Raw genomic sequence first — 20,808 nt, 5'->3', positions numbered from 1 at the left:
CCCTCAATTTAGGTTAATGAGTTAACAAGCAGCTTCAGTACCTCTCATTGGTGTAATGGCTAAAGTTAGAAATTAATTTTCTTTACTGTTAGGAAAGGAATGACTCTCAAGTTCTATATTTGTTCTTAACCTGGAATTCATGTTGGGAAATATTATGTGCTATGTCTGTTTCCAAATGATTAAGTATATGGTTCTGAATCCCATAATGAGCACATATTCATACAAAGTATCTCATTTGCATGTTTTGCAAAACATTTAACTAGTACTTGGGGACATAGCTTTAGCCTCTTCTAAACAGAAGCTTTTAAGCTAAAATTCAGTCTGACTACAAAGTGCTTTTAAGCACATCCATGGATATTTTCCTATTGAAAATGCACCAGTTGTTTTAGCTGCTCTCCTTGGTGGGACTTGGGGAACTTATCTCAGGTTACTGAATGGCATCAGTCCTACATACATTTGTCACCACTTACACCTTTYATACTTGCACGTTCAGCCTTCAGATATTTTAGCATTGTGTTGTGTCTTCTCAGCCACATGGACTGTGTGGGACACCTTAACCTGTCCGCCTGTGCTGCGCTTCTAATAAATAGAAAGCTTTGTATCTGTTGCTGCAAACTTTGCCGTGCCCTGGGCCCAGAATAGCCAAGGGCTACCTAAACGGAAGGGAGGAAAGCTCTGCAGCACATAGAATTTTCCAAGAGTCTGGTCCAACACGAAGGTGAATATTCCCCTAAAGCCGTGTCATAAATCTTGTCACCTTTCACATTGGGTGTTGGGCACATTTCTCTGACCTGTCTTCTCCAACACAAACACGTATGATTTGTATCAGCGGGTTAACACTGGGTTCTGCTAAAACGTTTTCAAATATGTTAAATGAAGAAGCATTGCTCTCTTCCTGCATGCTTTGAAGGAAGCTCTTCAGGCAGGTAAACCCCATAAAGGACCAAGGCTCCGGAGCAGCTGAAGACATTAACACTGTTAAAAGTCAGCTGGGCTGTGGTTTTACCTCACAGATGAGGAAAGGATTTTGCTTTTCCAAGTGCTCTGATGATGTTGTAGCCTCGAAAGACACAAAGAAACATCTTTCTGACACCTTTCTCTGTACCTCATCTGTGAGTACATCTGGAAATTTGCCTCTCTTGAGAGTGTATCTGGAGCCCTACTGTGGCTGCTGTCACTTTCCATTTTGCAGATGCGTAAGACAAAGTTTAACCCCTTTAGTCTTTGCTGCTTAGCCTAATGTGAGGCCCCTTCCGTGGCCTACCTGCAGGGGCTGGGTATCAGTGCGGCCTTGTGGCGGGCCCAGGGGGATGCACAGTCTGGCCCTGCATCCCCTGCTCTAGTCCTTGATTCTAGGTGGTAAAATCTATCCCTAATCTCTCAAGTCTAAATAATGCGTTTGGTTATAAAATTAATAGGAATAAACTGGAAATGCTGCCCATGAGTAAGTACCTGCATTCGGGCTGTTAGGAACTTCAGAAGGCAGCCAGATGTGGCGTGCTGGGGAACACAGCTCACGGTGAGAGGGAGGAGTTGGTCACAGTCAACCTAGAGGCTGATTCAGCCTAGAGAGCAGAGATTTAAGCAGGCTGAGAAAGCTGTTGGTTCGCCTTGGAGGCCAAATTGACATTTATCRGGAGAGTGTACTGCCTGGAGCACAGTATCTCCCCAGGGGTTCCTAGTTATGAGTTCTCGATTTCATAGGGAAATAACTATTTGTAAAATAACACATGAGGTTTTGGGAAGGGCCGTGCCGAGGCGCGTGTGGGCGCCGCTTGCCCCGCTAGGAGCAGTGTGGTGGCCGGGCCACCCCGTGCTCGGCACTGCAGCGCCCTGTGCTCGGCACCGTGGCCTTTGGGCCCCTCAGCCTGCACGCAGCAAAGACAGTGTGAACCTGCTCCTGTTCCTATCATAGTGTGAACCTGCTCCTGTTCCTGTCATAGAGCAGCTCCCCAAGCATCTGCTCCCAGATAAGCTTTTAGCCTTTCTTTTGTTCGGTTGGATTGATGCCGAACTCTGGGTGAGGTGCTGGAAGCGGGAAGGATGTTAGTGTGAGAAGAACCAAGCTGTGTTTCCTGCTTTGGTAAAGGCAGTAACAGCGCAACCTGTCAACTCCATGACATTAGCTGTCACTAGAGAACAATTAATCTTCAGAAAGTGGCMATGCCAGATACTGCTGAATGCTCAATATCGATTATTTTATCGTTTGGAGAAGTGTTCATCAGATCTCAGGTATTGTCTCTTACACCCTCTATGGAAAAAAAATATATACACAGCCTAGCCTATCTGTACCAGATYTGATATGTTCTTAGAGTCTACCTAGTGAGAAAGTGCTTTCCATTGCATTAAAATATTGGTACAGATTCACAGGTATAAAGTCGATACAGCATCGAATTTTATGCTGTTCGTTCTGGGGCGCCCTTCAAGCTGTCTGCGCTTTGCCAAAGTACCGGTGCTGGAGCTCTGCGCCTCCCCGTGTCACTGGTTTGTCTGTCCACTTATTCAGAAACTGCTTCCAAGAGCTAAATTTTGTCATATAGCCCTACATTTTAGAGACTTCAAATTCAGTCTTCATTCTTTCAAATAGTGCTTGAGAGGCTGAACTTTCTAAACTGAAGGCTAGGCTGCCTCCAGGGCTAGAAACCTGGCCTAGCAGATGAAAAACAAGTAACATTTCAGAGAAGAGGCCTCTTTTTWAAAAAAGAAAAGATTTGGTCTTAACTTTAGAAAGATTCAGGTTGTTGTTCACAGAATCACAGAATATTCAAGGTTGGAAGGGACCTCTAGAGATCATCTAGTCCAACCTTCCTGCTCAAGCAGGCRCACCTASAGCATGTGGCACAGGGCGGCATCCAGGCGGGTTTTGAAGACCTCCAGAGAAGGAGGAGTTAGCAGATAGAAGCTAAAATATTTTTCTCTTTGACTCTGTTTTTTCCCAGTCCTTCGTTTGGTTATTCCCTGTCTTAACCAAAAGAATTAAAACTAAAATGTGTGTTATTTTAAAATGTTCCACCAAAACAGGACATTGCACAGTGAACATTATCTTCCAGGAAGCAAGTAAGAGAACAAGGAACATATTACAGATTTTAATAACTTCCAGTCATGCCTCTAGTGAATTCTGCAGTGAAAGGTGGCAAGAGCCTAGAGACAGTCAATCTATTAACAGTTCAGATGTGTTTTGAAAATGGGTTGGGGCATTTTTCTGAAAAGCCATCTCACTGTGTGCTAGGTTTCTTCTCAATGGCACTTGCTGCTACTTGCTGCAGTATCAGGTCCTCAGTGCCAGGAGCCCAGAGGAGAGCTGCAGTGTTAGGGCTGAGCTGTGCCTCAGCGTTTGCYGCGTGCACCTTCTGCTCTGCCAGTCTGGGTAATCTAACAAAGAACTAAATGTGTTACCTGATGCTGTTTAAAATGGAAGAACTGCATAATTTAGCAGTTCGTGGTGCATTTGAAGAGTGTACCTGAAGTTAACGCTACTCTAGAGAAGCCTCTCTGTAAGCTCAGAAAGGGGCTGTGGGCTCCTGCAAGGGCCAAGGCCACCAGACACAGCAGAGCACAAAATCTCACTGAATGTAGGTGATGGCTCCGTGAAAGCTCCAGTCTGGTCTTTTTTACAGCTATGAGATTAGGTTACCCCTTCCCTCCCATTGCCAAGAGAGACATTCCAAGTGTAAGTTATTCTTTCACCAGGCTCAGGAGGGTGAGGTGTTGGAAATATTAATAGAGCTCTCATTATCTCCTAACAAAGATTTGTCATGTTGGTACTAATTTATACACTTCAGCAGCAAAAGCTCCTAATGATTCTGTGGACAAAAAGGAATTATGTACTAACATGTACTTTAATTTAATAGCATTAGCCCTAGTGAAAGCTTTTTTTTTTTAATTTTACCCTCAAGCTGTAGTCTCTCTGGTTTCCGATTGCATATTCTGTTTTAAAGAAATGTACTGTTTTGTAGTTTTAAAATACATTCAACTCTAACACAGGGCTTGGACATCTGCCAGTTCCACATTGGAATTTTGACTGATAAAGAGGGTAGCCAACAAGTAGGTGCATATTTGTTATAAATCCAGGGCTAGGCTTTGTCATCTTAGATAAGATGAGATAGGCACTGATTGTATGTCTTCTAGTTTGCTACAAAAAAACAGAATAAATGGAAAAGCTTTTTCTGTTGCAGACCTGTTTTTTAAAATTATTTAAACTTTGACTTTCAGCATGCTCTCAAAGCAATSAGCCTAGTTTGATAGGGAGGCATAGTTAAATATGAGTTACTGGAAGCATTAAATCAAGTAATCAGGAGTTCAGTTCTAAAAGTTACTTTGATTTTTTTTTATTTCTGCATTTTTCAAGCTGCATTTAAATATGTAAACCAAAAGCACAAAAAGCAGATGAGAAATCTGCTCTAGTGAGAAATGTGTTGATTCTCCTTTGTTTCTTCATTCGAAACTTTGCCTTCTGTCATGAATAGTTTGGGTGTGACTTTCGAATAAGCATACAGGAGTCTTTATGTATCAGTCGTCTTCACAGTGTCAACTGTTTCAACCTGAGAAGCAGGGACCTTGGGGGTATTAAAATATTCTTGGCCTGCATTAAACGTTAAAGTTCAGTAAGTGCCATTTACATAGGGCTTGCAAGGTCTTTTCTGGGTTCGTTCATACTTACTTTGTGTCACTGGCATTTAGTGAATTGTGACTTGCAGCAGAAACAAGGAATGTTACCTCTTTAATGATAAAATATTGTGTCACATATGCAGTAAGCATGAAACACACAGGGGACTAATGGGACTTGTTACTGATGATACTGAAAGCTAAATAACCATTAGTATTAAATCTTATGAATAGACTCTTGTCTTTCATCTTAGCTCTTCAGCCAGATAAAAGACACAGAGGCTATTGAGATGTCATAAGAAGAGTTTGTTGAAATCCCTCCAGACTTACAAAAAAAAMCCCTCTCTTCATGTTTCTTAGTGTTTTGTTGCGTTCAAAGAAATGCCACTATGCTAGTGCTGAAAGAAGAACAAAACAGGTACCCAGCATTATGTGTGGCTTTAGGCTTGTTGAAGATGCTAATAGGAATTGCTGAGTTGAAATTATGTGCATCCTTTTTCTGCAGAACTTTTTATCAGATTAAATAAAGTATGGAAAAATCAAGAAATTTGGAAAGGAGCCATATGAAACATATTATGGTAGAACACTGGGAATATGTTTTGCTGKTTTTTTTTCTGTGTACCTATGAATGTAGTTACAGAACAAACTAATGACTAGAACAAATCTGAAAGATGTCATTAAAACACGTTTTTACAAAGATGATGACTTTTCAACATTAGTATTCAGTTAAGTGTCAAACTTTTAAAAATATAATGAGCAACCTTTTAAGTTCTAATAAAAGAGACAAAAGGGTGTTATAATTATATTCAGTCCTTGTATAGGATGTGTTGGAAGCAGAACATATAATGCATTGCTTCCCATTCGTGTGGAGGAATTACTCAACTCACATTTGTTTGCACCGAATTTGGGAATGGTAATTAAATTACAGTGATGTCTTGTAAAATTCTGGTTCAAAGTTCTTGGAGATCTGTGTTGAAAAGATAGCAATAATCGTTCAAGGCATGATAATTCATCATTGCTCTCCATGTTGTAGGGAGCAGAATCGGAGGGCTCCGATGTTAACACCATGCTGCTGGTGCATTTCTTTGGCCGAGAAGGAAAGGAGAAGCTTCGCTATTCGGAGTTTTTCAGGTACTTTTTCAGATCCATGAGTCAGCTGAGGCTGCTGATCAACAAAAAACTTGTGAGCCCTGCACCCTGCTGCCTCCCCTGGCTCTTGTGGCGGGAAGGGCAACTTCCCCCTTCAAATTGCAGCTTCTGTGCAGGCTTCAGCCAGGCCTTTCCTTTATGCTTTGAACTGCCTTTGCAAGGACACTGTGCAGGTACTTCATGGCACTCAGCACTTGGATTAAGTGGGAAGGTAAACGCTGCATCCAGCTGAGCCAGGGCAGCCCTCAGGGAGCGGTGCTCCCTGACGCAGCCGGCTGTCCTTTTCGTACTGACCCATCTCACTGTAAGCTGTGTAAAATCAGAAGTTAATGAAAAACTCTAAGTCTCATATAGGGTCATTCGGCTCAGGATACCACATCTTCCCATGTGAACCTGGGAGCCCAAATGCACACTCTTTCATTGAGATAAATGGCAGTTAAGTGCCAAATACTTGCATGTATCTTGACACCCATCTTGTAACTCAACATCAAGAGAAGATCCTACAAAAATAATAAGTTTTCTACAAAAATAATCAGGTGTTTGTGATCTGTGAAAATAAATCAGGATAATATGTGCATTTCAGTTTATATTGAGAAGCAGGGGAATCTGTGTCAGCTCTCTTAAAAATGGATATTGCTGCCATCAGTAGAGGTTTTGGCAAAGCCGTAGTAAGAAAAGGAAGAGTGACAATTTTCCTGACACTATGGAGCATTCCACTCCACCGGCTCAGGCACACRCCAGTCTTCAAATAAACAGCCTTTCTCTTCTGAAGACCTCGACTCAGGAGAAAACTAAATGAGTAAAATACTTTTAAGATGCCTATACAGCTCTCTCCTCTATACCATAGGTCTTCTAAGTGAAACAAAAGACAGAGAGCACCAGTAAAAGGTTGTGTTTGCATCTGTAGTGTAAACTGGAATGCCTCGGGTTGTAGATAAAATCCCACATTGACCTGATGAGGCCTGACATTGATAAAACTAGGTACCTAATACATTGTGAACATGCAGGTTAAAGACCTTTGCCTACCACACAGATAGAGGCCTGTAATCAAAATCAAACTCCCACATCTTGCTCTTGAATTTTGTGGGATAAGGTTTAATGCAGGTAATTTTTCACCAGTGGCAGTTATTTTTCATGGAGTTGGAATGTGCCTCTTTATCACCGCAAATACCCTCCATGTCAGTGGCAACCTGACARCCAAGTTTGTTTAACACACAGAAAGGTGAATGAAAGGATCAGTGTCTTTTTAACCTGCGTGAAGATACCACTTTTCACGTGATTTTTATTTGCTAGTAAATCAAGCACATCATTGCTGGGTTCCTATTGTTCAGAGAAAATGTGATTTGTGTCTGAGGGCCGCTCATAACATTTTCCCTTACACGGGGAGCTATTGTTGGCTGTTTGATCAAAGTGCCACGCTGTTTTTACAAGAGATGATTGATGAGCTGTACAGACATAGATCACTGTCAAAAGCAGAAAGTAATGATGGTAAATGCTTTTATCATTTTCCAAGTTCTTGCTTAGAAAGCCTCTCATTGATCAGCGTTGTACCTACTAGAAAGTAGGGATGATTAAATTTGAGTAGGACACACTAAAACTTGTCACATTACTTAAATATACAGATAGCACCGGGCTGTAGAGTCCTTAAAACTTAAAAAAAAAAAAAAAAAAAATCCCAGGAATGCTTTCTTTGTGGAAATTCATTGTACATATAAGGGAATTCAGAAAGCAGAGACTAATGTTCTCACCCCATTACTTACATACATTTTACTCATGCTCCCTTTTCAGTTTCTCTGGCCGACTTTAAACTATCCTTTTGTGAATGTGTAACCATCTGCATCTTCACATACACCCATGATGGATGACTCCTTTAACCCACTGTCCAGTGACTTAAAAAATACCAGAGGAACAATATAGCAGAGCAAGCAGTTTGCCCTTTGCTGCCTTCTTTATGTTCTGATGGCACAGAGGTGACCGAGACCATCTTCAGGCAGTKCAGGGCTGCTCTAAGGCAGCTCTCCTGCCTCCTCCCCACAGCCCCAAGGCAGGTGACACATTGGCTGGAGAGAGGGAAAATGAACAAGCACATAGTGCCCCGGCCACCTCTGCCTGGCCTGTGGATCTTGGAAGTCATCCCAGATGGTTCCCACATCCTGTCCTGTCCCTGTTGGGCAGCAGGCATCTCATGACAGGATCCCTGCCTCTTCCTGCAGCTTCACCCAGGTGTTACCTGCTTCAAAGCTGTAGTAACAGTCAGAGAAGCACCACCCCACTCCTTTCTTGTAGGAACAAGGAGACTTCAGAGGTCTTAAAGCTTAGCGTCGTAATCTTGATTCAGGGAACACATGTTCAGCTCAAAAGTGCTGCACAATTTCTAGCCAGATGCGTTGTCCCAAATGCGGGATGTGAATCACCTGCATGATGAATGGTGATTYGGAACTTGGGAAGCAGCAGCTGCTTTCCCTGGTGTTCATTGGAATTATTCTGGAGTAGATTGACAGGCATCACTGGTAAAGGGCTGCCGAGACGAGCGCAACGGGAGGCTTGTTCCTCTGCAAGAGTTCAGGTGCCATCAAACAGCAGCAGTGCAAGCTGCTGCAAGCAGCTCACGCTTCCTTCTCAGAACACCCCAAAAAAGTTCTCTATTTCAGCCAACTACCACTGGGCCCATCACTGAGCTTTACACTGCAGCCCCAGGGTCAGCCTCTGATACCAAACCCCATCCTGCAGAACACAAATCTCAGTCACAAGCCCAGAAAGTCATTGGACTCCCAGACTTTCTTTCATGCCTGGTCATTGTCCCTGTTTTTTTTGAGAAATAGAAACTATTTTTTCCAACAGTTTGTCCATGTTTTTTTAGACATAGAAACCATTTTTTCCTTCCAACAGAGTTTCAGTTGTACTTTGAATTTCAGCAATGCTATATGTATTCTTGTTTCTGGGTAGAAAACTATTTAGTTTTAATAGTATTAGCAAGTGTTGCTTCTTCACAGACACCTTTTTTTTTTTTTTTCTGAAAAAGTCCCTTACTGATCTTATTTAAGCATATCTAATCCCAAATAAATAGGAGACAGTAATTTACTCCCCAGAGAGTTTACAACTGCTTTTTTTTTCTGCCTATCCTCAAACAAGCTTAAATCTCTCCAAATCCACTTGAAGGGAAGGAAAAAAGAATGAAAGAAAGAAGTGCAGAGTATGGAAAGAAAAGTATAAAAAGAACCCCCTGTAATGGCTGTACTTTTTTTTCTGGTTTGCAAATGGTTTACAAAGATTATTCCTGGTATGGTTAAAAAATCTAAATCTCTCCAATCTRTTTCACAGTATTTTCTTACCTCATTTGTTTGCTTCAAAACTTCATGTACATTAATAGGATTATACACCAGAAATATTATTTTCTCATTGTTTCCTCTCTATTTTCTGCTCTAGCTCAAATGACCRTAACTTCTATAACCATAGGAGCCTTTTGAACCTGTCCTGTTCTGCACTTTCAGTATTTTGAAATTTCTTGTTCCATTTCATTTGAAGCCTTTCCTGTAAGAAACCAGAGTGACCGAGAAGGGCCCCCACTGCTCGTGCTGAAATTCGGTGCTTTTCCACATTTAGGCTGATGCAGAAATGCAGAGTCCCTTCCAAGAAGCCCCGTGAAGCAGTAATGCAGCAGCAGCACTGCTGTTGTGGTCATAGCAGCTTATACATTTGGGGTGATTTATATCAAGAGATTTATAAGTGCTTGGCAAAGAAAAGATTTATGATCGCTCCCTTACTTGCCTGTGTGTACATATACATACACACAGATGCAAGTATATGTGTGTACATATACATACACACAGATGCAAGTATATATATGTACGTAACCCCCCAGTGCACTTAGAGATTATGTCACGTGTAGCCAGTATCGGAGAGGAATTTGAAGAGATGGCAGCAAAATCTGGCTTTGTGATTATATATTGCTCTCACAGCTGAATTTGAACATTTCCCAAATGGCAAYGAGGTTACCATTTCTTCCTTTCCTACATACCTACCACAGTAAAAGTTTGATTAGTTTCTACCAAATGTTTATAAGTGAAAGTGAGTTATTTTGTTATGTTGGAGTTGGAAAATTCTGAGGACATTAAATCAAAGTGCTTTTTTGCTGTAGTTCTGAGAACAGTGAGATTCATGAGCTGGCTTGCAGCTTGCAAAACTGAATGTATGTGAAGTTCTGTAAAGCTTATGGTCAAGCCCGGGTTAGATTTCCTACTTTCTGCTTTGTAAAGTCAGGTTTGCAAAGAGGCAGAGAGGTTGTAGGAGGCCTCTCCTGCAGAGAGGACTGATCTTCAGCAGGTCTCCCGTGCCCAAAGAGGACCCTCAGCTCAGCTCAGCTGCGGGGTGATGCATCCAGCACAGTATTTCCCTTACTTCTGCCTACACACGGGGCCACAGGCACTGGCCAGTTCCATTTTTGGATATTAAAGCTCTGTACAAATTTTTAGTGCAGGTGAAGAGGTGTGTGGGGGGGTAACTTTGTCTATAACCTTTCCTTTGGTGCTGCCTTGGCTGCTTTGTGTGCCCTAAGGAGCATGCACAGCTGGCACTTCACCCCRGGAGAATAACAGTGTTCCTGAGGTGCCCCCGCTTTGAATCCATTTTTGCTTCTCGGAGAGGTGAGTCACCACGAAGTCCTCAGAGACTCCCTCTTTCTATAGGTCTGCAAAGCACGTTGCAAACTGAGGGCTTAAATCCTGGTAAGGTTTCTGGGGACCATTGTAACAGGATAACAGATTTGGCCGTTAGCCTTCAACGTGGGTGTTTTAAACAGGGTGGATAAAGCAGGCTATGCTGAAGGGCTCTCTGYTCCCTTTTTACTATCTTAAAAAATGAAGAATTTTCCTTTTTTTTTCTTTTTCTTTTTTCTTTTTTTATTTTTGTAAACTTAGGGCTTGCTTTTATTGTCAGCTACTGCAGTGTTAGAGGATTGCAGTGTAATTATTGTTGCGCTGTACAGCACTTCTGAGGTCAGAATCCTCTTCCCTGTTTCTAGTTCTGAACCACTGGACTTCAGCTCCATGGTCACGCTCCTCTTGACCTCAGGAGAGCAGGAGTTTYATTTCTGTGCTTGTTTTGCCCAATATCTGAAGAAATTTCAAGGAATTTTCAGCAGAAACTTATCACATTGTGATTCAGAAGGTAGAAAAGCAAATATCCGTAGTAGTGTCATAGGTATATACATATCAAGCTTTACTTTCTAACTAGAAAGTTATTAAACATAACTTTTAATAACTTTCTCTAAGGAAAAAAAAACTCATTAGGGTTTTTAACTCTGAGATCTGGGAATAAAACTGACCTAAAATGCTGATGTGATGGTTCATAATACTGTAGATCCTGTACTAGGGGAGACTATCACATCTGAACTTTAAATTGCACCATTCATCTTCTGCTCCAAGTGGCATTTAGTACAGCATGAAATCTTCCCGTTCCACCTTGCCAGGAGCAAACCTGCCAGGTGAAATRAACTGAATACCCACTGGATTCTTCTTGTGCCTAAACAGGTAGTAAGTAAAGCAAGATGCATGTGTGGTTATCAGGCAGTGGGAAGTATGCGGTGTCGTTGCCTCGGGGCACCGAGAACAGGCCGGAGCCCAGGCCTGAGAAAGGGGGAGCCGCGGCGGGCGGGCGAACCGCACTGTGCCCACGGTCTCTGGCGGCGCTCGCCCTTTCGGCAGCAGTTCCTCCTTAGCCCGCAGTTGAAGATGCAGCTGTGGTTGGCACGGCCCCGTCGCGACTTCCCACCACGCACGAGCCACACGTGCCAGGGCCTGCGGCTCCACAGACCTCGCCCCGCGCCCTGCCGCCCTTCCGCTGCGTCTGAGACGTCCAGGGTGGTTTGCAAGGTGCCAGGAAGCCCCGGCGGCTCCTTCCCGGCTGCCCGGGAAGCGCCTCCTTTGGGATCTCATCCCCTTGTGAGAAGGAGTAGGGAGAYTGGAAGGGAGCCAGGTCCAAAGGGGGACCATGGAGGAATGTGCTGCAATGACCGACTGCACTGGGGAAGTCCCTAGACCCGCCATGCTGGAGCAGGTGTATCTCCATATAGAATGAGAGAGGGCCCCRTAGCCCTCCTCGGTGTTGCATTCACAGACCTGTAGCCTGCCCCTTAGCATCGCTTCCACCGCGGGGCTCTCCTTTCCCTGCGTGCCCTGTGTGAGCATCTGCTCAGCCCTGTGCTTGGAGGGGCAGCCCTCCTTACCATGGAAGAAAACAAGAGAGCTCCTGTGGCAGCMGCAGCATCCAGCCGGCCCCTTGCAGCCTGCACACACCTTCCAGCTGCTCATTGTCCAAATGATCTCMTTAAAGAGCTGAAGATAGCTGCATGGCCTAAAATGCCTTAATTTCAGGGGAAAGAATTCAAATCCAGGGAGGCCAGGCAAACACTGGCAGGCACGTGAGCCTCTCCTCCTTCCTGCTGCAGGGATGCTCGGCTCTCCTCCCCTCCAGCTAATGACTCTGCCTCACTGCAGCTCACTGCGGCGGGTGCTGTAGCTACAGTGTGGACGCTCTGGCAGGCGTCTGGCTCGGTGTAGCCTTTTCTGCCATTAAAGTATCATTTATTTTTCCATTGTGCTATTTTTAAGGTAAGAATTGTCAAACAGCTCATGCACCCCATTGTGGGTTTGGGGGTTTTTTTTGTTTGTTTTTTGTTTTTTTTCTTTTTTTTTGGTTTTGTTTGCTTTTGTGTTTTGCTCTCTCCAAGTTTGTATCAGGCCCAGAAGACCCGGAAGATCATGGCCATGCTGAGCAAGCTGAGGAACCTCAGAGCCACAGCCCCGCTTACAGTGTAGCACTGTGCCTGCAGGTGTTTCTTGTTCCATGTGTTATTCTCTTTTTTCTCCCTAAAACAAAAAGAAGAATCCTGAAAATCTTGATACATGTGCCTTTTTCAGGCAGTTCTTGTTACCTTCGCAGACACTTTCTGCTCTCTCCCAAGCTCTGCCCATGTCAGCTGTAATCCTCTCTAATCCAGTCTCTTGTGAGTGCAGACCAGGCTGCCAGCCCCTCTTTGCAGATACAGTCCTTGAAGCTTCTAGGCATCTTTTCCATATCATATGTTGCTTGTGTTTATTAGACCCTCATCTTTCTCTGCATTTTCATTCTTTCTTTCTTTTCCTTCTTTTCTGACTAACACAAAATTTCATAATTTGTGTCAGGCCTTTACTTCTTGTCTCCTTTTTCATTCATTCATTTCAATACTGCCTCTTCAGTAGGTTTCTCTATTTATCTGCACATCTTAAAACATTTTTTCTTCCRTATGCAAAAACTATATACTAGGTGTATCTGTAAAATATCTTAGGGGCAGCAAGCTGTGTACGTAGCCTTAGAGAGCACCCTGCTGGTATAATGACCAACATGCAGCAGTGGAAAGAAATCGGTACCAACAGGTAAAATTACATCAGCAACCTTTTAAACACAGATGTGGGTCGTATCTGTGGTTAGGTGTCAGGGTCTGCTACACTTGGTAGCTAAGGCAGGAGCAGTGCCGAAGTGGTGCAGGTAGCAACTGCTGGGTAATGTTTTGCTTACACTTAGATTCATGGAAAATCTGCAAACAGAAGTGCAAGAAATGGAATTCATACAGTTTTCCAAGGGCCTGAACGTCATGAGGAAAGAAGACTTTGCGGAGTGGCTGCTCTATTTCACGGACGAGGAAAACAATGAAATTTACTGGCAAAATGTGAAAGACAGAATTCATGCGGGCGAGGTTGGTACTTAAATACACTTTGTTTTACTTCCTCATTTTTTAAGTTTTCACTTGAATATGAATATATGAAAGTGTAATCAGTTTTGAAGACAATTATTGCAGCTTTTTCAGTGATTTTATGCAAGAGGAGCAATAAATTCTCAACTGAGAAATACAAACATTGAAGATGAATAAGCAGATTCACACCTAAGTATTGTTCAACCAGTTTTAAGGAAATAGATCTACTAAGATTTTAATATATTATTCACTATATATCATCTGAATTCTGTAACACTCTAGAATATCAGTTTGGAGGAATTCAAGACTTTTTGCAAGTTTACAAACAACCTGGAAGACTTTTCTATTGCCATGAAGATGTTTACTGTAGCTAATCGTCCTGTTAAACGGGGTAAGTGCTGCACAGCTTCATATGTGAATTTTTGAGAGAGAATATATTTCTGTTAGAGAATTTATATGAATAACTTACCTAAATTAACATTATGGAATTTAAAAATATGGGAGCCTACTCTTCCAAATTAATTCTATTTGATGAAAAATAATGATGCACATTTCCCCAAATGAGTTAATTTGTATGTTCTAGTGAGCTATATAATACCTCATTCACCAAACCATTTGCATCAGACCAAATTATAAATCAGGAAATCTGACCGAAGGTTTTCATGGAAGAATTCTTGTTCTTATGCATGTTGAAAATAATAAAACTTTTTCTGCTAATATAACTTAATTTTCTGAGGGCACTAACTGCATAAAATCGTTCTTTTGAAAGGTTTCTGGCAACCTTATATACTTTATATATTTCTCTATACTGTCATCTMCATGTATAGTATTACACAGTCATAGTTATTTTTAAAAAGATGTTGTAACATGTCTTAAAGATTTAGAGGAGATAAGTTGCAGATAGCACTGATAGAAATTAGTAGCAAGGCAACAATATCAAATTACTTTTTGGTGTAGTTCTGAGGATGTTACCTACCTGCTGTACTTGAAATACAGCTCTCATGAGTCTTTTGGAAATAGTAGCATAAAAAGTTCCTGGGGAAAGTTGATGAAACATTGACATAAATATTTGACTGGCTTATCACTTAAAAAGAAGAAGAAGACAGGAGGATAAGTCAGTATTCTTGAGAAAGAAATACAAAGATTATTTAAATCAAAGAAGGCCAAAACCACATGTTTTTACCATGCTGTAAATTCCACCACCATTCAATCCAGCTTTCAGTAAGAGTTAGTTTCCGCAGCCTCTCTGGGCAGCCTGTTCTAGAGCTCTGCCGTTCTCCTGGTGAGGATTTTTCTCTGTTTCCCATCAGATTACGTTGCAGCAGCTTGTGCCGACTGCCCCTTACCTCTGTCATTGCCTCTGTCTTCTCCATAAGCCCCTTAAGCACCTGAAGTTCCCCRCCTCGTCCTTCTGTTGTCCTCAGTGCCCTCAGTGTCCCTCTTCTGCTGTTGCATCTGCCCATGCCCGGCCGGCCTCCTGGCCCTCCTCTGCCTCGTTTGTCAGCACCTTCCTTCTGCATGGGGATAAAGATACATTAATAGGAAAAAAAAAGGATGAAGGAATGGCAAAATGATAGTCCCCATGAGCTATAGGAGTGTTTACCTCCCCTTCACGTAAGCAGCGCATTTCTAAAGTGGCAAGGACCACAGAGTCACAGAACCACACAATGGTTGAGGCCGGAAGGGACCTCTAGAGATCGTCTAGTCCCTACTCAAGCAGTGTCACCTAGAGGAGGACGGAGCCAATAATTGCTATTTGCTTGAGTAACATTTATTAAGAAAACTCATTACTAACCAAGCAGTCTGAGAATGTTAATGTAGATATACGTTTAACGATTCCTTCGTCAAAGTTCATTCCTTCAGGAATGAAGATTCCTTTGTTCATTCATTGTTGGCCAGTGATAGGACAAGGGGAAATGGGCATAAGCTGAAACACAGGAGGTTCCATCTCCAAGTGGGGAGGAACTTCTTTACTGTGAGGGTGCCAGAGCTCTGGAAGAGGCTGCCCAGGGAGGCTGTGGAGTCTCCTTCTCTGGAGGTCTTCAAAACCCGCCTGGATGCCACCCTGTGCCACATGCTCTAGGTGTGCCTGCTTGAGCAGGAAGGTTGGACTAGATGATCTGTAGAGGTCCCTTCCAACCTTAAATATTCTGTGATTCTGTGAAGTTCTTTGGCTGTTTTGCATGTGTGCACATGTGTATAGTCACACGCATGTAAATATTTTTTTAAATCCTTTAGCACTTCCCATTATTCCTATGCATATTTTTTTAGTTCTAAAATCACAGTTTATCTTTTCTCTCTGATAAAATAAGCCTTTTTGATTTGAAAATTARTATGCGTCACAATTTTAGAAGGTCTTTTTCCTTCCTACTCTATTCAAGAAAATTGTAGTGCTGTCTTTGGAGTTATATTTAGTCTAAAGAGCTAAACAGCTTACATGTTTCCAAAGGCAAAATTAAGACTCTTCATCTCTTTATTTCATCATACTTTCAATTTGTGGTATATCCTTTTACAGAAGGATGTTCCACCTAATTATATGTGAGCCAAATGTGAATGAATCAACGGCCTTYATACATGAATTGCTCAAAGAAGCAATAATGAGAACTATGCCAAGAGTGSTCTTTCCTCTAAGTGCCCAGAACTAATCATACCAATGTTGATGAACAGCATTTGTCTGTGAAAATAGAGCCACTTTATTTATTTATACATATACACTATGCATGATTTAGTTTGACAGTTTCTTGTAATAAGCTGCATTTCTACTCTAGTAAGCTCCAGTCCCTCCTTGAAATTCATACTTCTGTRATGGCTACAAAAATGCGTCACATTTATGATTGTGTGCTATAATAATCATTTAAACCCCCGTGCCTGTCTCTGTATCTATATTTGAGTCAGATCTCAAAATTCTTTATACCATAAGCCCCAAAGTGGGGATATTAGGTGTTACTGCAGTGCATATGATAGGATAAAAAGAGGAGGACAGGAAGCTGGAAGGTAGATCTCCAGTGAGGTATGACAACTATTTCTGCCTTAAGTCCTYGTAAACTCTTCCTGCATAAATCTAGGAAGAGTTAACCTGCTTTAACACCTCTTTAAAAAGCAGAACTGCGAGTACCTGCAACCCTGCGCTGTAATGGGTGCTCTGAGTACCTGTCTGGTGGTGTCTGTTTCTACAGCATCTCTGAGGGGTTTGAGTGTGGAGCAGTCACTGCTCCCTGAGGAACAGACTGTTCTTAGGGAGTTGTGCGAGAGGAAACAGCTTCACCATCAAAGGGCTGTGTTTTTATGAGGTGGTAGTAGGGCAAATGCTCTGCTCTGTAGGCACAGGTGTGTGTCACCCAAAAGTAAGAACTTTTGTAACATGCGGCTGTTTTCAGCAAAAGCTGATGATCACTTCACTGTTGTGTGAAAATGAGTAAGGAAGTTTAAAAGCTAATAATAAAGGTTAATCGAGATTATATTGTGAAATATGAAGCAAGCTCAAGTATATCTGGATTGAGGCTTTCTAATATAGTTTACCAGTTCACCCATTCCAGACTCTGTAGGTAAGGTGCCAGGAGACACTTAGTATTACAGAATCATGTTATTTATATTTACAGTATATTTACAGTATTTTCAGTTACARTCAATGTAATCTTATGTCTTTACTAGCTGAGTTCAAGAGGGCAGTGAAGGTGGCAACAGGACAGGAGCTCTCAGATAATGTTCTGGATACCATCTTCAAGATCTTCGATCTAGATGGAGATGATTGCCTCAGCCACGGGGAGTTTCTTGGAGTCCTGAAGAACCGAGTTCATCGAGGTTTGAGGGTAATAAGTTGACATTTGCAGTTATATAGTTATCATATATTAAAACACACTTTTATAAATGCAAGTGAAGTTAGTGGATAGAAAGAACTTAGGTTGTAAACTGAAGATTCCTTAGTGCTTTATAAACATRGGAGGAGTGTTGCCACTTGTTCCTATGCATATGAGTTATGGGAGCAGCAGCTTTACTTTATAATGATGTGAATATTTACACAGTCTGTGAGTAAGAGTGTTTCTGTGTAAATGCTGAACTCACTTCAATTTTATTACAGGTACCGCAACAGCAAGGCATTCAAGGGTACTGGAAATGTGTGAAAAGAGAAAGCATTAAAGGAGCAAAAGAAGTCTGGAAACAAACTGGGAAAAGTCCTTTCTAAAACAGTCCTTGGTGCCATTACTATAAACATTGTCACTTGGGTGTTTTGTCCATCTCGTTTTAGCTGAATCATAATTACTCATTTTTACAAGAGTTAAGCTTTAATGAAACCRATTTCTACAGCTCTAATTTTATAGTGTTCTAGTGCAATCAGGTTGCTTTACAGAACTGTGATCATTTTGACCTCTGTAAGAAATACTCAATACTCTTGGACTCTCACCCTGCACTGTAGCATGTGGGATACATGGGATTTCATCGTGGTCCCTGGCCTCTGACACRGCCGTAATCTCTGCTGGTGGAAGAGCAGACAGCGTCGCAGTCAGCCACTAACGCAGCAGTTCTCTCCTGGCAAGGACAGCCTGAAACACTGGCACAATCCAGGTGAAATCCATGAGCGATCCTAAAGCAAAGAGCAAATCTCAGGTGAAATCCATGAGCGATCCTAAATCAAAGAGCGAATCTCACTTGTGTCCTCGTTACTGTGGACTGCATGTGCACCAGGGCTTGGAGCCGGTGTGGTTTTGTCGGCCTTCATAATGATAAGGTTAAACTGGAAATACAAAACTGTTTATACAGGCTTTAAAAGTTATGCRTGGATCTAGGAATGTGCATAGAGTTGTTCAGACTTCTTCAACAAATAGAATAAATTAAAAATGAAATTCCTTATTCTGTCATAAACAGTAGAAGATACSATTTTAGATAGAACTGTTTTGCTTTAATTGTATTGCTAATCAAATAGCTACTTTACCTTAATAAAGGTGTGACAGGGAAAGCTGCAGTATCTATCTCAGGAACTCAAGGCTGTACYAGAAGTGTTGAGGGTGGGGGAGAATAGGGCCAGGGAAAAAAGTTAATAAAAATAATGGTTTTTACTCCAAAATACAAATAATTACACATYAGACTTTAAGCAGTAAACCAAGAAACAGATCAAAAATAGCAATCAGTAATTATAGATGAACGTTTTTCAGCTATAATATGGTGTGTTTCTATGTGTACACAGRCAGGCATGTTGTCTTTTCTTAAGGCGTTAGCCACTGACATCTCTAGGATCAGGTCAGTCTTCCTGAAAATACAGGAGATGACTAATATATAAAGATCTTGAGGCTCTTTGTAGTTCCCCTTCCCATTTTTCTGATCTGTCTAGGCTAGAGTGAAAGCTTAACCTCTCAAAACACCCCTTTTTTTTTTTTTTATTTTTGATACCAGACTCAAAAGATCAATTGAAGAAATGGGGAAATGTTTMAAAAAATAACCAACCAAAAGCTCTCACCACCCTGAAGGAATATGCATGACATTAAGCCTGTTATTCTCAAAGTTGTTTTGTTGTAATTTGTTTTTTGATGCAGATGAGGGGGGCTTTAAGAGGAGGGGAACTTCCCATGATATGCAAATATCCTAACAACCCTCAGGTGGAAGACAGGAGGGGCTGCATTAGGAAGCCATGAGGACCCTCTCTAAAGAGCATGGAGGTTACCAGTAATAGATTTGCTATGTCAGTAGTCCTTAGGCCAGCCTGTAATGAGGTGAAATCTTCACAGGCTTCAGGGCGGTGTCCTCAGCCAAGGCAGTGTCTTAGCAAGGCAGCAGAGCAGCAGGGTGGCCTGGCTGCTGCTGCTGCTGCTCCCACCAGGGCCTTCTCTTGCAGCTTGAAGGCAAATCGTGCTGAAGGGCAAGTGCTTGAGCTCTTGTCTGTGGGCATCACCTCAGCCCTGTCTAGAAAACCTTGTAGCAGTAACCACCAATGATGCCTTTATTTTCCCCAAGGAACTGTCAGAATGAAATAAAATGCAGCACAAGCCTCTCCCCTCAGGGAATAGTTGTGTGGAGATGGCTGCATTTGGGAATTGCCCTGAGTTATGATGATGGGCTCCATCAGTAGCAGGTGGCTCATGGGTGCGAGGTGAGGACTGGCAGGAAAACACCACAGCAAAATTCACATCACCAAACAATAACAGAGGACACCAGCAAGCAAGACRCTTGGGCATCGCCCAGTGAGTGTGTTCAACCAGCATGTGCTTCTCGTCTTCTCTGGCTTTAAAGCAAGGGTCCCTTTTACTTATTGCTGTTCATATTTTGGAAAATTGTTTTTACTTTGGAATGGAAAATAACAGCTAACATATCATTCTGTGAATTGTTGCTTGGTTTTGCTTTTTGGTTTCTTTTGTTTATCAGCGACTTGCTCCCTACAAGTTGATTAGTTTTCTTTTGGAAAAATCAATTAATCGGGGTCTGATGTATTGGGAAGTTTAATTAGTCTCATTGTTCATTTGTGTCTGGGTTTGTGCAATCAGCRATGTCTGGTTTTGTCAGGCAGTTACCAAAAATGTGATTTCAAGTTTTATTCCTAAGCAAGAGGTTTTGTGTTGAGTTCACAGGAAAAAAGGAACAGTCACACTTACTTTAAAATGAACGTTGTATCTGTAGTAAAATAAATAATGGAATGACTGGTTGGGAATTAAAATACAGTGAAGAAACATTTTCAGAATAAGTTGTTTGGAAAGTACAGCCAGGAAGGAGCACTTCGGAGGCAAGGGAAGGTTTGTTTCTYAGCTTTAAAGAATCAGACTCTGGCTGATTTTCAGTGGATTTCTTATTTGTCTTCAATAAAAGGTTTTACAGAATAGTCTTAAAATAATTTCTCAGACTTAGTATCTTAGACTAAAAAAGCTGTTTACATAAGTGTTTAGATTGACTTTGTCTTCTAAGGAATCCATAGTAGTTCAGATGTTTTAATTCCTTTTAGAGCTAAAGTGACCGTATGCTATTTGCTAGCTGTTGGTCAGCATTACCCAATGCAGTTTAGGTAAATGTTTATGCCTGTTGCCATTCTACCAATTGAGTTTTTCTGGTGTTTTTTATGTTAGAAAATAAATAAATTTTGAAGAAAAAATCCAACTATGCTTTTGAGTGTTATGTGGAATAAAGATTAATGTGTTACCTGTTTTGGAAGACCCCAATTTTTTTTAATATATGCCAAAAGGGGTGCCCAGGGTGAATACAAGTCATTACAGCATGTAACTCATTTACAGAATTGTATTTATATTCCCATAAAACCCCTTTTTACAGTTAGTTTGTATAGTATAAGATAGTTCTTAAAATAACAATTTAAGAACATTAATTCTTAAAATAAGTAGAGGCAAAAA

At 41.7% G+C, this 20,808-nt stretch overlaps 1 protein-coding gene across 1 annotated transcript in view; it reads left to right on the top strand.

The window, feature by feature from the left end:
* Window positions 1–20,117, top strand: part of MICU2 (mitochondrial calcium uptake 2) — a 56,945-nt gene extending 36,828 nt beyond the window's left edge. Inside the window, exons 7-11 of the mRNA XM_026042569.1 lie at window positions 5,639–5,736; window positions 13,315–13,486; window positions 13,766–13,874; window positions 17,135–17,292; window positions 17,562–20,117. Coding sequence (XP_025898354.1) covers window positions 5,639–5,736; window positions 13,315–13,486; window positions 13,766–13,874; window positions 17,135–17,292; window positions 17,562–17,666 — 642 coding nt within the window. The 3' untranslated portion in view covers window positions 17,667–20,117. The remainder of the gene's footprint in view (window positions 1–5,638; window positions 5,737–13,314; window positions 13,487–13,765; window positions 13,875–17,134; window positions 17,293–17,561) is intronic.
* Window positions 20,118–20,808: the final 691 nt, after the last annotated feature.

The sequence above is a fragment of the Nothoprocta perdicaria genome, unplaced genomic scaffold (assembly GCF_003342845.1).
Source record: "Nothoprocta perdicaria isolate Ctin4 unplaced genomic scaffold, notPer1 scaffold_309, whole genome shotgun sequence".
Classification (NCBI taxonomy): domain Eukaryota; kingdom Metazoa; phylum Chordata; class Aves; order Tinamiformes; family Tinamidae; genus Nothoprocta; species Nothoprocta perdicaria.
This window is presented reverse-complemented; position numbering and strand designations above follow the sequence as displayed.